This window comes from Macrobrachium nipponense, chromosome 23 (genome assembly GCF_015104395.2).
Source record: "Macrobrachium nipponense isolate FS-2020 chromosome 23, ASM1510439v2, whole genome shotgun sequence".
Taxonomy (NCBI): domain Eukaryota; kingdom Metazoa; phylum Arthropoda; class Malacostraca; order Decapoda; family Palaemonidae; genus Macrobrachium; species Macrobrachium nipponense.
Genome location: NC_061090.1, coordinates 55,410,281 through 55,428,524, shown reverse-complemented (window position 1 = coordinate 55,428,524; position 18,244 = coordinate 55,410,281). Strand labels below are relative to the sequence as shown.

General features: G+C 37.3%; 1 protein-coding gene across 3 annotated transcripts in view; it reads left to right on the top strand.

The window, feature by feature from the left end:
- Positions 1-16,325, top strand: part of LOC135201012 (ornithine decarboxylase-like) — a 16,383-nt gene extending 58 nt beyond the window's left edge. Inside the window, exons 1-11 of one of the 3 annotated variants that reach the window (XM_064229853.1) lie at positions 1-19; positions 2,281-2,365; positions 6,429-6,833; positions 7,133-7,229; positions 7,318-7,394; positions 7,596-7,768; positions 7,915-8,116; positions 9,203-9,361; positions 11,469-11,651; positions 12,880-13,097; positions 15,959-16,325. The exon at positions 1-19 is cut by the window's left edge and continues 58 nt beyond it. In XM_064229853.1, coding sequence (XP_064085923.1) covers positions 6,507-6,833; positions 7,133-7,229; positions 7,318-7,394; positions 7,596-7,768; positions 7,915-8,116; positions 9,203-9,361; positions 11,469-11,651; positions 12,880-13,097; positions 15,959-16,031 — 1,509 coding nt within the window. In that variant the 5' untranslated portion in view covers positions 1-19; positions 2,281-2,365; positions 6,429-6,506 and the 3' untranslated portion in view covers positions 16,032-16,325. Of the gene's footprint in view, positions 20-2,280; positions 2,366-6,428; positions 6,834-7,132; positions 7,230-7,317; positions 7,395-7,595; positions 7,769-7,914; positions 8,117-9,202; positions 9,362-11,468; positions 11,652-12,879; positions 13,098-15,907 lie in introns of all 3 variants that reach the window. The other 2 variants (XM_064229834.1, XM_064229844.1) reach the window with 2 other exon arrangements.
- The last annotated feature ends 1,919 nt before the right edge of the window (positions 16,326-18,244 follow it).

The following is an 18,244-nucleotide window of genomic DNA, read 5'->3' as shown; positions in this document are numbered from 1 at the left end:
ATCTGCACTTCTTCCATAAGTAAGTCATGAACGATATAATGAAATATATATATATATATATAAATATATATATACTATAAAAATAGAAAAAAACGAATATATATATATAAATATATATATATAATATATATAGATATTTAGGTTGTCTCCAAGTTATTATCTTCATATATATATATATATATATACATATATATATATTTGATTTGCTGATATTATGTGGCATGGATGTGACATAGATGGCTTGACTTACGTTCTTAGTACTATATATTTGCCAGTCAGCTTCTAGTCTATACAATTCTGTATGGCGTAGCATCCAATTAATGATATTAATGGTTATAATATTTAGCGACCGCATGGAATGGCTGTGACTGATTTGGAGGAGTTTGTGGAAACTGATTTCAGGGCGTGTGGCCTGAATTCACTTCCCAGCGTGGAATCAGGGGAGTTTATCCCTAGTGATTAGAAATTCATTTTTCGATATAATGTGGTTCGGTTCCCGCAATAAGCTGTGGGTCCAGTTGTTAAGCAACCAGTTTGGTTCCTAGCCACGTAAGATGATAATCTAATCCTTCGGGCCACTAGCCCTAGGAGAGCTGTTAATCAGCACAGTGGTCTGGTTCAAGCAGGATTTAATTTTGGTATGTAGTCGCGCCACCCGTTCGCTTTGGGAGAAGAACGTTTGTCATATGACCCTTAAGGCCCCCATACACTGAACAAATGTCTGAACGGCCGTCTGAACGACTGTCGTTATCGACCCACCCACCCACTGTTCATACAGTATGAACGATCTCCGCACCGATTTCAGTCTGAAAGAAGATTTCGTCTCGAGAAGACATGGCATCATCTCTAGAATAGACGCCCGCCATAGCCTTATATCGGCAGACAAACCCATACCTTGAACGATCTGTGTATGACAGACTTAAGTCTCAAGCCAGCAGCAACCTGGTCGTGACAGATTCCCGCTAAGATCGTTCAGACACGAAGCTCCGCCCACTTTTGCATTCAGACAAGCCCATACACAGTGTATTTGCGAACGATACAGATAATCGTTCAGTGTATGGGGCCCTTTACGCGTGTAAGGAAGAGCGAGAACATTAAACTCTCGCTTGGTTACCGAGTGTTAGTGCAAGATCTCCAGTGAGAGCCAGAATGCGCATATTATGTGGGATGGTGCAAAAGAGGTCAAATCTTTAATTTCCGCTGTTCTGAATTGGTAACATTTTTGTATAAATTAATGTTGTTGTGAGAGGGCAAATCTTTAATTGCCCATGTTCTGAATTGGTAACATTTTTGTAATACAACTACTTTAACTATTGCTGTTGTAATACAGGGCAGCTTGGTTCTGCACTAACATTCCAACGCACAAACAAACAAACGCTAAACCTCGAGTTGAGGTTTAGCGTTTGTTTGTTTGTGCGTTAGATTGTTAGTGCAAAGTGCGAATGCTGCGAGATTAGCCTGTGGGCAAGAAAGATAAAGAAAAACAGCAGATGTCACTAGGCTGTTATGCTATCTTTTTCTTTAATAGAAAAACAATGCGTGATCCGACCTCCAGCTTACTCGGGCCGCGTGCAAGTTATAAACATTACATTCCTAACTTAACGTAAATTACAACATGCTAAAATCTATGGTCAAATGGAACGTTGCTTCACGAACGAAAATTAAAGTAAATACGCTATATTTTATTAGAAATAATTTTTATGCACTGTTTAACCTTCACGTTATTTAATTTCCACATTTTCATTCTAATAAATAAGTCACAAATATCCTATCCTAAATATCCCGTACATTCAACTTGAAGGGAAACACCTTTTTAAGAGTTTTTAGGTCCTCCTACCCCCCAAATAAAACAACAACAATAACAACAAAGTAGCTTATAGACTTACTCCCTGAGTGAGCGAACATCACTAAAGGGCCTTTTCCTATAGTACACCTTTGAAGAAGCCTCATAGAATGGTAACAATGGCAGGTGAGTGAGGAGGAAGCGTTCAACCCGAAACATGAAACAACTGAAAAAGATCTGTCCTCTATAACCTCTACTACATACACGGGTTTGCCCACTAAATCCGCCCCAGTTATCAAGCTATTATGAACGAGTCCTTTGACACGTCATGTCACGCAATTAGAAGATATGCATTTAGAATTCGACCTCCTCCTTGGGGTGATCGCACTGACGCATTTCTAATTGAAGTCGTGACACATATCCCAATGCTTCCTTGGACCTGACGTAACACCGGATTCCACACATATAAGCAAGGACTCAGAGAATTTTTTTTTCAGATATTCTGTAACACCCGCCGAGTCTACATTAGTACGAGCGGTGTCACTGAGCTTGGTATCTCTGCCGTAAGAAGGAGCAAACTTAGTAAGTTTTTAAGCCTTAAGACTGTTGCCCTTTTGCCTGATATGTGCCTTTTTAATGTGAAGTTTGATCAGGATTTCTAGTGAAGTCACAATTACCAACCAAATTAAGAAACTTTGCTCTAAGGTAAAGGATTTGTACCACTCTCTTTTATCTAATCTTGAACAATCTTATGTTAGACAATGAAGCTCTAGTGCAGCTAATCAGTAGGTCAATGTGTTTCATTCTTATAAGCTGAATATGTGTTATAAATGCAATAGAATCGGTTATCATAAGGTAGACTGCAAGGTTACTAGTTTCTATAACTGTGAGTCCAGGCTCAACACGCAGACAGATGATAATTCAGACAATCCAGCGAAGAGTAACCCTTATACTTATACGAGTGGCAGTCATCCTCAATATCATATCATGCTTTCAGTGATGTTTCTTGTATTCCTATTAGCCTACAATTATTTATTTTTCTATTTCTTATGGTGTATAGAAATTTCGCTTTTCTTGGGATATGTCACAGCAAAAATTTGGCTCGGGAAAGTTGGTCTGCATGACTGTATGAATGGTCTGAGAATTCCGTTTTATTTTATTTTATTTATTTATTTATTTATTTATTTATTTATTTATTTATTTATTTATTTATTTATTTATTTATTTATTTATTTATTTATTTATTTATTTATTTATTTATTTATTTGTCTATTTATTCATTTAATCATTTATTTATTTTATTAACGACATAACTGATGTTACTGTAATTTGTATAATTGTTCAATGTCCGGTCAACAGTTCAGTATATGTCGTTTATTTAATTATATTTATTTATTTATTTATTTATTTATTTTATTAACGTCATAACAGTGGGTACTGTAATTTGTATAATTGCTCAATACCCGGTCTACAATTCAGTATATGTCGTTTTCTGGTGAAGCAGACCACACATTAGGCGTGACCGAGCGAGATGTAATGATACAGACAGAGTTCCATTGTTGGGTGAGGTTTTTCTAAGTGAAGATGGAGGAAAAATGCAATCATAAACACAGAACGGGATGGAAATCTCGAGGTATGTATAACGTTGTATTTATCAAGTAAAACATGGCGATGTTTGTCATATACAAACGCTTGCTATATTCAGCGATCTTGCGGGTGAACTAAGGGGTTACGCAATCTAGCAATTCCGGGGTGAATGTTCCCGAACTGTAACCGAGTACCGGGGCCATCCCTAAAAAAAAAAAAAAAAAAAAAAAAAAAAAAAAAAAAAAAAAAAAAAAAAAAAAAAAAAAAAAAAAAAACGACACCATATCTTACAAAACTAACCAATAGAATCTTCTTGAAAATAATCTCATCATGTTTCCCAAACCAAAATTACACTATTCACATCTCATTTAACTAACCTAACCTAAACTAACGTAAGCTAGGCTAGTGGCAATAAATAAATAAATAAATAAATAAATAAAATAAAATAAAAACAGGTCTAATGAAACACTATAACTGGTTCACTTAAGACAGATTCTTGGGTGAGCCCCTATGCCTACGAGACGTTTGTTTGGCGGCCGCTGGTTGGCTGGGAGCTGCCTACCACCTCCCAGTACCAACCAATCAGCGACTGCCAAACAAACGTCTCGGAAGCATAGGGTTCACCCAAGAATCTACCTTAAGTGAACCAGCTGTCTTATATACGTCTCTGGAATTTACTTCCGGGGTAAGGATTCAGCGTCTAAGTTGCTTTAAAAACGAGACACGTGGAAGAGGAAATCAACTCAGAGTATAATCGAACATGTGCGGAGAAGTGGCCAGTTGTATTCACGCGTCGAAGAACGTCATTTTTTTTTTCGTGGAATCTTTGAGTCCGGTTGAAATCGGGTCTGTGCGTTAATTCGCGGGTGATACAATCAATCAAATGTGGCAGCTCTAGCAGAAGACCTATTCATTCTGGTGTTGAGATCATCAGCAGCGCTTGGTGTCGAAGTGTAGGACACCTGGGAACTGAGATTCCCGGCCGAGGAAGTAAGTAAGTGTTGAACTCTGAAACCATTCTATTTGACCAATTTTACCGTCACTGTTTTAGGGAATTGCTTTGGATGCATTTGTGTATTATTACGCTTTACCTTTTTGAAATTTATGATTTTATAACCATTTTTAATTTTTAATCATCCATGTGAGGTATTTGATCCTTAACGGAATGTTACTCCGATTAACTGAGGGAGATATACTCCTGCCTGTGTAAATGGAACAGACAAAAATGACCTTGAGAATCAGGTGTAAAAGACTTCGGAGAAATGAGGGTCGGATGGAGACTGGGTGGGAGATAGGGCGGCGGGTTGGGGGGTTGAGAGACAGAAATTATTTCATTATTTTATTTCGGGGAGTGCCTAGCGATTTTGATATCCATTTTCTGTTTTCGTTTTACCCAGTTCTTTGTTAAATTTATTTGACAAATTCTAGTATTTGTAAATCTAGGATTTGATTTTGCACACCTGAGAGAGAGAGAGAGAGAGAGAGAGAGAGAGAGAGAGAGAGAGAGAGAGAGAGGACAAGAAAAACTCCTCATAACAACTCATGATTACACTTATGTAATTTAATCACCGACGTGCAACGACGTGATAAAAACAATTTACCATTCGTGCAACCAGTATCCATAAAACTAATATTACATGAAGTCATCATTTGCATTCGGGGTAAATGACAGGCATCCAACAAAAACAAATCTTGACTCAGTCAGTCGCCCTTCCCAATTATCAGAAACAGATGTTCGCTTGATGCGGTGAACGATCTGCAGTCTTATCAAGAACTCAGTCGTAATGAATAAGTCCTTGCACAAATTCACCCATGCACGAGAGAGCTGCGCCATCAATTAGACAGTTTTGTCATTATTACTTCATGTCTTAAAGCATAAACACACACGTCCTGTCATGGTGAAAAGATCAGACCATAATTACTCATTATTATTATTATTATTATTATTATTATTATTATTATTTCATTCTCATTAGTCGAGTTATGACAGAGTATACATTCGTTGAATATGTTGATTAGACATCAGTAACTTAATTTCTTGAGTTGAATATAGAATTTAGGCCAAGGGCCAAGCACTGGGACCTATGAGGTCATTCAGCGCTGAAATGGAAACCGACAGGTTTGAAAGGTATAACAGGAGGAAAACCTCAAAGCAGTTGCACTATGAATCAATTGTTAGGAGAGGGTGGAAAGTAAGATGGAAGAAAGAGAATATGAAAGGAGGTACAGCAAAAGGAATGAAAGTGGTTGCAGCTAGGGGCCGAAGGCACGCTGCAAAGAACCTTAGGTAATGCCTACAGTGCACCACATGAGGTCCACTGACGGCACTACACCCATACGGGGGTAACTTTATTTGTGAGGTGAGGCGAAATAATATAATTTTAATTGTAATAGTTACGGTTGAAACCTCCTTCAATGGATATAGAATCTAGAATCTAGAATTCACCGATGGGACGGATCCCACTTAAGCTGAAATCTTCTGTCCTTTCCTCCAATTCTATTTTTCAATGAATTATTTTGAAAATATAATGAGATGTTTTTCCGCACTTATGCTGACAACAATTACGAAGTAAATGATAAGCCAGTTTAAATCATAGCAAGACATAACCAGACCTCCAGCTTACTAGGGGTGGGTGCTAAAATCTATGGTCAAATAGCGTGTTGTTTCACCAACGAAAATTATAATAAATACACTATATTTTATTTATTTTTATTATTCTTTTACATTTTATTCATTTTTTGTACACTTTATTTATTTTTGTACATTTTATTTACTTTTTACATTTTCATTCTAATAAATAAATCATGAATATCCTATCTTAAAATTCTTGTATTTCTAACTCGATGCGAAACACCTTTTTCAGACTTTTTTAGTCTTTTCCACAGGGCTTTCATGCCTCCTTAACAACAACAAAAACAACAAAGTAGTGTGCAGGCTTACTACCAGAGTAAGCAAAAAATTGTTATAAGAAATTATGCGCTGGAATCCACATTCCTATTTGCTATTTAAAAAAAATTGGGTGATAATTATCAATTCCTATTTCATTAACTTTTACAGAAACATATTCATTATCTGGCGTCGAGAAAAGCACTCCTTAACCACAAGACCCTCTAAAGTGGATCCAGGGACACTACTATGGAGTCTGGAAACGGATCTACGGATCACACGAAGCTCGGAAACGGATCTGTGGATTATTCGACGTCGGAAAACGGCCCACTGGATCACAGGACGATGGGGCTCGGAGTTCGTGACATCACCCGATCAGAAACTGGGTCTTTGTACCACAAGGCGCTGAAAAACAGCTCCTTCGTGGATCACCTGAGGTTGACAACCAGGTTCAAGAGTTATGAGGATCACACAGTCATGCAGAACGGATCTGTAAATGACACGAGGATGGAGAATGGACTGATCATAACTAACAAGACCATCCTGGATGTCATTCAAGAGTTTGCATTGGGGCCGGTAATATATACTCATTTTTCATCGCCCGATTAACTTGCTTTCTGAAGTCTTACAAATAAGTTGAATTTGGCTCGATTATGTTCGTATATTTGTCTTTAGCATTTTCTGCTGTTGTATTTTATCGTATTTTATATTATTTATTTGTTTATTTATTTATTTTTTCTTTTTGCTGGTGAAACAGAGGCATCTATTTACATATTTTCCAATCTCTCTGAAATCCACACACGTAATAAAAACAACCTCTACGACTATATGATTTAGTCAGCTGAAATCAAATGAGCTTTTTCTTTCATTTGTAGGGACAAGAAGATCCTTTCTACGTTTTGGACTTGGGAGACGTCATACAAAAGGTGGAAGCTTGGCGTGAGCTGATGCCGAGGATCAAAATTTTCTACGGTTTGCATTTTTTTCTTTTTTCTTCTTCTTCTTTCTCTTCTGATTTCTGTCATTTATTTATTTATTTATTTATTTTCTTTATTTTCAGCTGTGAAATGCAATGATACCAATACATTGCTGGAAACGTTAGCCATTCTTGGAACCGGATTTGACTGCGCTTCAAAGGTTTGGACAATTCATGACAGTTTTTTATGCTTAGAAAAACTTCCATATTGAAAATAACATGGTATGTATTATATTTCTTTATATCATTCCTTTATCGATTAATTCAGGCAGGTTGTATCAATATTTACATATCATTTTCCTTCCATTTCTCTTTCCCTCCAAAACTTGCATAACCATTTTTTTCCCTACGACTGACAACAGAAGGAGATAAGGCAAGTGCTGAGTTTAGGCGTCAGTCCCTCCCGCATTATTTACGCGCACCCGTGCAAGTCTGAGCACGACCTTAGGTACGCTTCGAAGGTCAACTTGCCCTTGATGACCTTCGACAGCCGAGAGGAGCTGGTGCAGGTGAAGAAATGTTACCCACAAGAAGAGTGAGTACTTCCTCGGGGCGGTTAGATATTGGATGAATCCTCATTGTTGATTTGAGTTTGTCTGTTACAATACTTTCTCTCTGCGAGAACGTTTAAACCACAGAAAAATAAAAGACGGTGTTTTTTAAATCTCTCGTGATCAACAGGCTGGTGCTCAGAATCCTGTGTGATGCTCTCAAAGCCACTTACAAATTTGGTAGCAAATACGGAGCACCCATGGAGGATACCAGGAAGCTCCTAAGCATGGCCAAGGATCTCGGGCTGGATGTTGTGGGCGTGTCCTTCCACGTCGGTTCAGACTGCCGGGAACCAGAAGCCTATAGTCGGGCTATTGCCAAGGCCAAACAGGTGAGATTTTACCCACAGGTATTGATTGACAAAGGATTTTTAGAAGGATTTTGCCACCAGGGGAGTTTTCCAGAGAAGGAGTTTTAAAGGATTTCTCTTCCCGTGAGGTGTCTTGTCGAAAACTCATGGGAAAGACCCTGGAACTCTTTTAAAAATGACCCCTCAAGAACTTTTTACTTAATTCCTGTGAACTGTATTAAATCTAATCATGTATGCTAGATCATTTTAAAGTTTCCTATTCTTTAATGATGTTTTCTTCCTCGTTATCCTTAGCTATGTAAGTACTTTGATAGTTTCCTCCCTTAATGTCCACTTACCAATTCTTTCACCAGTTTCTGCAGTTTTTTATTGTCTATTACAGATGAAGGACGATGCCATAAGTGTCGGTATCTAAAAACAAAAATGCCTGTTTCATTAGCTTCCATTTCATGTTTTTCTTAGAACAAGACAGAATGTCCACTAAAAATTTATTATTCGGAAAATCGGAGCTTGACTGTGCACCCTAATAACTTGGCAAAAGTTGTATATCATTACAACATTATGGAAAAGCAGATTCCTTTTATGGCACCCAAGTTCCCCTGTTTTGTCATCCTGGAGTAATCCATTAGGTTTTTCACGAACAGGAAGTCAGACACCTAACAATGGAACTATTCCAAGCAATAAGTTAAACCAGCTAGACAATATGCATCCACTCGTATTGTTCCTACTAATCTAAACTTCCAGGAAAGGTAAAGGGCCCAGTTTTGCAACCAACTACCAAACTGATTCGTCAGGACACAAATTGACCTAGGTTTCTGATTACCTTGCAAACTGAAAATCTGTCTACCAAGATTTTATTCAGCAAATTTCAAAACTATTCAGAGAAGAAAGCGATCCAGCTGCTCCACTCGATGCAAATATAAAGGCCATCGCATAGAAAGATGGACTAATTATAGAATTATCTTGTAAACTCAAACTGTACTGAACAAGGCAATTGCCATTTAATCCCTACCCCACAAAATCTAAGCCTGTTGGACAGAAAAATGACTCCGCATTACCAGGCCAATCAATTTCAAAGAAAATAAAACTGGAAATGAATTCTTACAGGTGTTTGACGAAGCTGAAGCCCTGGGGATGAGATTGACCCTTCTGGATATTGGCGGTGGGTTTCCAGGAAGAATCAGCGATGGACTGGAGAACTTCGCTTCAGTCATCAATTCCGCTTTGGATGAACACTTTCCTCCACAGGATCACAATGATCTAAAGGTGTTTGTTTGTTTGTTTGCTGGGGGTGTTTTTACATTTCATGGAACCAGTAGTTATTCTGCAATGGGCCTAACGACTTTACGTTACTTCTGAACCACGTCGAGAGTGAACTTCTATCACTAGATATACACATCTCTGACCCCTCAATGGAATGCCCGAGAATTGAACTCACGGCCACTGAGGTGGCACGCTAAGACCAATCTGACCATGCCACTGAGGTACTATCTAAAGGTATCACGACTCTTGTTTCTCGTTTTGCACCCCTACTGATGTTTCTGCTGCAGCTTAATAACAGTAACAGTAATTAGTGTTATCATTATTACAAACTTGATGGTACATGCTACACTGCGCTGGAACCCAGCGCTGCCCATCATAGTCTCTACCTACCCTCCCGATCCCCTACCTACCCCGCCCAAACTCGGGGAGGACAAGCAGGTTTGCAGAATGAGGGTGGATGTGTCATGTCTCCCATACCTTCTTGATCACCTACCTACCCCGCCCCCTATGGAGGAGTTATGAAGTTCCATTTGACAACGTCTGTGTGTGTGTGTGAGAGAGAGAGAGAGAGAGAGAGGGTGTAATTGCTGTATGGATGGTTAATGACTGAATTGGTTGTCGATAGGTTCTGGGCTGTTTTGCTGTTGGAGGTCTGTGTTTTGAGTGAGAGTTTTTGAGTCAGTCTTAAGCGAGTCTTTAGTAAGAACTGGTGAGGTTTATTAGTGTCGGACAGTTATTTGAAGGATTGGAAATTAGCTGTTTTTTGTGTGTTGTTTTGTTGTTGTCAAGTTAGTGTTTTTTTTTTTTTTTTTTTTTTGCTTAGAGTTGTTGTGCCGGTGCTGTTGTGTTGTTTGTGCAGTGGTCTTTTGTTGTGTTGTGTTTTGTTGTTATGTGTGATTTTTTGTATTGTTGTTGGTATTTCTGGACCTCAACCAGTGGGACAGCACAGGATAGCCGGGAGTATCTGGAGTGTTGGTAAGTACGTGTGTTTTGTGTTGTTTTTGTTTTTGTTTTGTTTTTGTATAGGTGTAGGTCAATTGTCCTGCTGTATTGTTGTGTTAAGAAGAAAGTGTGACTGAGGGTGGATTTTGGCAGGTGGATCGTTTAGGTTAATGTGGGGGGGGATTTTGCTCTTGTTTTTTTTCTGGCTTGTGATCCCGCCACACCCCCACCCCAAGGGCCAGACAAACAAGAAAGAACCACTCAGATTTTATTTTTATTATTATATCATTATTATTTAATCTTGTATAATTTGGACACTTCACAAGCAGGCTGAATACAATTAAAAGACTTACTGATAATCATAACTAATTAGTCCTTCATGCGAAAATACAGAAATGGACAAAGATCAGTTCTCCACTTTTTTTTCAACCAGTTTGTGATATGTATGCGATAACTTACTAACATGTAATTATGGCATGTTTTACTGTAGTATAAATGCACCTTTACAGTGAAATCTCTTGGTTTTCACCTAGTTATGCAATGCACTTATTGATTTCTCTATTGATCTTCGCATATTTGCATTTTTAGATTAATTTTCAGTGGTCTTCAACCACGTATAAACTTATCAATATACCTGTTAGGGAAAGATACATTAGTGTACCAAACTTTGAGCTTTATTTTCAGCAACCTTGTTTCTTGTTTCATATCATATTGATGTGGGAGACTTCACATTGCCTCAATTTTTTTCCAATTTTATGTGTGCGATAACTTATCTTTTACACATCACAAACAGGTAGGAAATAGAACCAAATCCAGAGAACGAACCATTAGCAAATAGTGGATAATTATATGAAGCAATGATTATGTCTTTGTAGTAAAACATGACATAAACACATGTTAGCAACATACTATGACTCCAAATGACCCTATAACTTGTATCCAACCTCTTTGTGATGTGTGAACAATAAATTACTGACGCTCGTTCATGAAGTTTTTTTTTTCCGTGGTGTAGACGCACCCTAACATTTATATAATACCCTCTCACTGCCCAGATATCCATAGATCATCTAAAACCCAGTTCTAGCCCTTATCCCAAAAAACACACGATGTGTCGTGATTAACATTATTTGATTAATAATACATGGCTCTCTCCATGCATCTTTGACAGATAATAGGAGAACCGGGAAGATACATCGCCACATCAGCATTCACTCTTGCCACGAGTATTAGGGCAAAGAAAACTGCGGTGGTAGATGGTCAAGTTGTTAAAATGTACTATATCAACGACGGCGTCTATGGCTCCTTCTCAGAAACCCGTTTTGTGGGGGAAATTTTCTCTCCTGTAGTCCTGGTAAAATGACTTAAGCTCCCCCGTCCACATGGTCGATTTTTGCTCGACGAACTGTGTTCGATATGACGTCAGAAGCGCGGAAAGTCAGATCTTTTCCCCACTGCATCTGCGCTTCTGACGTCACATCGAACAAAGTTCGCCAGGCAAAGCTTTGTTTTGTTTGTTTGTTTGTTTGTTTGTTTGTGTGGTGTATTTACGTTGCATGGAACCATTGGTTATTCAGCAACGGGACCATCGGCATTACGTGACTTCCGAACCACGTCGAGAGCAAACTTCTGTCACCAGAAATACACATCTCTGACCCCTCAATGGAATGCATGAGAATTGAACTCTATCACCACTATAGTTTTATCTGACAAAGTTACTAGCTTAAAAGCTCATGGTCATTCTGCCATAGTTCTCCTAGTAAAGATGTTAAAATTCAAGCAAAGATACTTAGGTTCAATGTTATCATTTGTTGCTCTGACTAGTGGTGTGACTGGCCGGTCCCAAAAAACATTTCACTAGTAATTGTTCACCCTTTCGGTATATTTTCTAGTTTAAACTGTCGCTACATTATACCATGAATGATATCAGTGTCAAGTAAAGTAAATAATAAGGCTCTTTGTAAGGTTTCTAATTGTTAACAGACTTGGTCTACCTATGAAGCTCATCATTAGAATTAGTATAATAAAGATATAGTTTTTACCTTCAGAGCTGTATGCCAACTTTATTCATTACAGCTCATCCCAATGGAAATGAAAGTTTGTACTTAACTATTACTTTCAATTACAAAATACTAAGTGCCGTGAAATATGGAGAGCACCACGGAGATAAAGCATATGAACTTTGACTGTAAATAAACAGATCTTTAATCATTTAATATTATTGGACACTTGTTATTTTATTACTTTCATGTTTATTGATGTTACAAGTTTAAACTCGAAATCATGTAAATAATAGATGTAAGACTTCCCAAGTTTCGTAGGAGGGTTTCTCGTTATTACAGTTTCCGTTCGTTTTATTGTATTGTGAAGACCAAACCATGCATCCCAAATTCAGTCAGTGATGAACCTATGTTATTTGAAATTTCATAACTGAAACTTTAGCTGAATTCCTTTCGCTTTTTTTAATAATTCAGTTATTTAATCATTAATTTAATTTCACATCACTATTGAGTGATGTACAAAGAAATACCCAAGTAATCTAAATTCTGTCAGTGATAGAACCTTGACGCTTGAAATTTCAGAACAAGGCGACTGATGAGGAGGACACAGAACGAAGCATGATCTGGGGACCTACCTGCTGCTCCCTGGACATAATAAACAGGGCTATTTGCCTTCCCAGTCTTGAATGCGGTGACTGGTTCTACTGGCCTGGCATGGGAGCGTACACCATGGTCTTCGCAGCACCATTCAATGGGTTCCCCAAACCATCAATTCATTCTGTGGCATCCCCAGAAGTATGGTAATTTCGCTAATTGTGAAGCACTTTCTACATTTATAGCACTTTTCTTTTGCCTTGCAAGGTGTGCCCGGTCACACTTAGTAGATTAGTCTTTCTTTTTCAGTGACGCATGGTGACGTTTATTTACACTCTCCACAATTTTTTTTAAATAATGTAAATACTGTTGTTGTTGATGGTATTGTAGTTTATTGTTCTGTTGATTTTTACAATGTTACTGTTATATGAGATTATTTGTCAGCTTTGATTCTGATTTGTTATTCTTGTTTGTTATTTATTACAGCAAGAAAAATCGCAAAGTACTTTGCTCTAATATTCGGGGCTTAAGTTCAAATTTTCTGGATCTCTAGAGTTGTGCCCATAACTACGATTTGTTGCTTTTATCTGAGACTCTTGTAAGTAATAACAAGTCAAAGGTTGAGTTTTTAATCCTAGGGTTTGATGGCCTTGACCTATTCATCGTCGTAACATCCAACATTCGCTTGTAATGGCTGTATACTCAAGTCCAGACGACTTAACGTCAGAAAAATTCGGAGTGTAGTTGCCATGAAGTTCTTTGTTTTAACATTTTCAGCAAGTTTTACAGTGCTTATGTATTTGCTGTTTACCATAATCCAATTATCGACGATTTCATATATGAATGTCTTTTGGAGAAGATTAGTATGGCTCAGTCACAGGATTCAAAAGTGACGAAGTTGTTGGCCAGGAAAACAAGATGTTTCAATATGCCAATGATGCAACACTTGCGGGTGTAGTTAAGTCTCTACTTTTGAGAAATGATTGAAGGCGCCCTCAGCCTCAGTCGGGACATGGACCGGGTCAGGGAATGGTGTAGTTGGTGGGGTGTGAGGCTGAACTCCAGTAAAACGGAAACGCCATCGATTAGCAGATCTCGTACAGATTTCCCAGCCCCATCCTCCCCTTCAGGTGGATGGAACATTTCTGAACGAGTCTGAAGCTTTAATTGTTCTAGGTGTAACCTTTGACTCATACCTAACTTTTGAGAAACAATGAAAGCTTCAACAAATGTCGCACAAAAGTTAGGTATTGTTGGTAAGGCGTCATATATTTATATAACAGTAATAAAATCAGTGCAACCTATTTTAGGTAATTTGTAGTTTCTTTACTAGAATACTGTTCTCCGGAGTAGATGCCTCCTTTTACCAGAGATATACCTCTTTTGGACAGTGGATCGTGGTGGTAGGTTTCTGTTTCCTTACAGTTAGTAGTTATGACTTCGACCATCGACGGATGATCTCTTGTTTGTCCGTATTTCTAAATCGTTTTTCAACAGAGATCTTTCACATTCACAATTGATCACTGATCCGCTTCACCTGCCGAGAGCACCAGTATGCAGTAACTGACTGTAGTGTGTACCTCGCTGTTGAACTTCTCATTTCCAGAGGTCCTTTATTCCTCACACCATTGGACGATGGAACAGCCCACCGCCATCTTGAATTCAAGATGGCGGTGACAGCCTCCCTGAGGAACTCGTATTATGTACCATAATACTATTCTCCTTCCATTTTAAGACCTTAATTTATTGAGCTATTTTTCTTCTTTAATAAGTGTGGTCCCTTCATTCTGTATTTCCCTTTACCTCGTTCCACTTTTTCTAATGAACACCGTATTCTTTGGAAGTTTCAAGTCAGTGGCCACTGTGGCCTTGTTCTATATGGATGGGCTTTACCTTCTGAATAATAATAAATAATAATAAATAATAATAATAATAATAATAAAATGAAAGATAATAAATCAAAAATAAATAAAAAATTAAATAAAAAATTAATAAAAATAAAAAATAATAAATAAAAAAAGATAAATAAAAAAAATTAATAATTAAAAAAATAAATAAAAATAAATAAAAATAGATAAAAATACCTAATAAAATTTGATAAAAAATATAAATAAATAAAAAATAACAATGAACAATGAACAATAATAAATAAATAATAAATAACAAAATAAATAATAATAAATGCTCTTAATAGAGCCCTTATAAGCACTACTCATACGATGCTCTGAGATTCAATGTTTGTTCATGCTTAGAAAAGCACTGCTCATTCATACTTACCCATTTTCATTAGAGAGATTGCTAACGAGATGACATTAAAAATATGGTTTATGGGAGTCTGAAGAACTGAACAATGAAATAGCGCCACAATTTGCAGAGTAATTATAGACAATTCGTTTAAACTAAGGAAACAGTTTGCATAAACTGAATGCATAAACTGTTTTCAAGGTTATTTTTTTTTAATAATGAGTCAAGATCAATTACTCCGAACTATTCTTTTATCATAACATCCTTTTGAGATTTCGAGGACGTGCCAGCGAGGTATATGCCATCCCAACTCAGGTATTCCGAGGAAACCACTCATAACTCTGATATCAATATTCACATAAGCTCATACAAGTTCAAAACAAGGCGTGATCCAACCTCCAGCTGATGCGGGGCATGTGCTAGAATCTACGGATAAATAAGAGCGTTGTTTCACCAACGAAAATTTAAATAAATACACTATTTTATTATTAATTTTTCTTTACTGTTTAACAATCACATTATTTTTTTACATTTTCATTCTAAAAAGTAAATAAAATATCCTATCCTAAAATTCCTGTATCTTTAACTCATCGTGAAACACCTTCTCCAGACCTTTTTAGGCTTTCCTACACCCAGCCTCCCTCCCCAACAGAACAACAGTACCAACAACAACAACAAAAAGAGATTGTAGGCTTACTCCACGAGTAAATGATCCTCTCAATCTTCCATGACTTTTCATATTTGCTAAAACTGATCTTTCTTTCTTCAACAGGTCATGCTTGCAAGAATTGTCCAAGAAATACATCCCATCTGCACCCAACAGGTCATGCTTGCAAGAATTGTCTGAGAAATACATCCCATCTGGAATTAACTTGCAAGACAGAATGAGAGAATAGAGTTGAACTTTTTTTAATGATTTCGAGGATTTAGTTAAAAAATTTCATTACGACAGGGATTACAATTCCTTGCTTCCATACACTGAAGTATGTATGTATGTACTCGAGAAGATTCCTTGCTAAGGAATACATCTCAAGTTATGTCAAATTATAGGAGTAAATTCGCTGAACTAAATATTTTCATTGTCATAACCTTCAAAGTATTTTTCTATATCAATGTATCGCACAGCATGCTTAGACGATAACCGAATATTTTCTTTCCCCTCGTTCCGTAACGGCTATTTATATTCAGAAAGGTAAATTATGTTACTCATTTTTGGGGATAATTTGTATCTATAATGACTAAATATTTCCTTTCTAAATTTAAATTGATATACCAAATCATATTTTACCTTTATATAATATAAAGACAAGGCGATGTTTGCAGGTATACTAGGCTTCAAATTTTGGCCTTTTGACAGGAGATTCATTGATAATCACTTGAGAGGGATACAAACCATTGGCTTTTAAGTGGATGGTCTTTAGTGCGCATACATGAACCATCCATGAATTTAGAAAAAGTCTAATCGCAATTTGATGAGAATGCGGAGACATGTCAAATACAGTAGAAAAATCACAAAATTGGTTATATTCTCAACTTTCGTCTTAAAACATTACTGTTTACGACTGTTATCATAACCGTAAATACAGTGTAAAATGTATCCTGAAGCCCCGACTACCACACGGTCGAACTTCGCCCGACAGACTTTGTTCGCTGTGACGTCAGAGATTGTTTCCTACTTAATAACCATAACACTTCTGAATTTTATCCTAATCTGAACCCAATCGACATGGCCCAGCAGATGCTCCCTTGCACTACATGAAAGCAAAAACTAAAACCTGAATCAGAGTCACTTACATCGTCAATTTTTAACTTTTTCCACTAATGTCCCGACATGAAGTATCTATTAAAGTGCAAATCCTCCCATTAGCTAGGAACAAATTTATAATGTACTACCGACGTCCCATTGCTCCATAGGAATATTAACAGCTGAAAGTGGCAGACATGCATTCCCACTAGTGTGGACAGGCCTTCAGGTAGATCCCCATTACCTCAAATTTTGGCAGTCAGTTACTAGGCCATAATTTAAAGTTACGTTAAATGGTTAAGAACGCGATTACATTAATGGAGATATTTAATTTTATTAGCGAAACTAAGCACTACATTCGTTTTGGTAGTTAGAAAAGTAAAATTATTCTCCATTCATAGCTTAAACCTAGATTAAGTTATTAGTTTCACCGACGAATTTCTATAACGTTGCAGTAACTCATACCTCATATTTGCAATGTCGAATTACTAGAAAGCTAACACTACTATAACGACTAACTATAAACCTAGTTTTATTAGGTACAGTTGGACACAGGTTTCCTTCTTGAGGGACTTCGAAAAATTATATGGTAACAGTGTTTACTGAGGGGGATGGGGGGAGGACTCTTCCTCTCTTAGCAAAAGTTCCACCAATAAGCTCTGGAATTCTTTCAGTGGGAGGAGTCATTAGGTATGGTTGGAGAAACACACACACACACACACACACACGGAGTGAAAGAAAAATAAAAGAAATCTAAGCAGGTTATATCGCTGTAACTAAGATTACTGTCTCACTTTTAATATAAGTTTGTTTATTAAGATTCCATTTAACTTTCGTCTAAGGCGTTATCTTACCACCGTGTCTGTTATTATATATCGGTCATATTCATTACGCAATACTTAAAATTGATCAAAATTTTAGAGTTATGTTGGTATTGGAGAGAATCACGAACATCATAACAGGATATTTTAACCTTATCATGTAAGCCAAGTTTATAGTATCGGTTGCAGTGCGTTTCCTACCAATAAAATAATCGGAAGCTATAAATAAAAAGAAGTGCAGCAGCACTTCATTGAACATACCCAAAAACTCAGTGAATGTGTTGAAAGTGTCCGGCACCTTAGCTCCTCTCTCTCTCTCTCTCTCTCTCTCTCTCTCTCTCTCTTCTCCTCTCTCTCTCTCATATTAGCTAATTCAAAGTGACATGTCATCTAGAAATACCACTGCGCTAAGTATGCAGTTTTGATATGTCATTAACACCCTCTAATCTTGACTAAACTAGTATATGCATATATATTTTTTCGTGGAGCGGGGGGAGCGGTGTCGGGGATTGAGTTCTTGTTGTTAAGCCGCCTTACAGGTTTT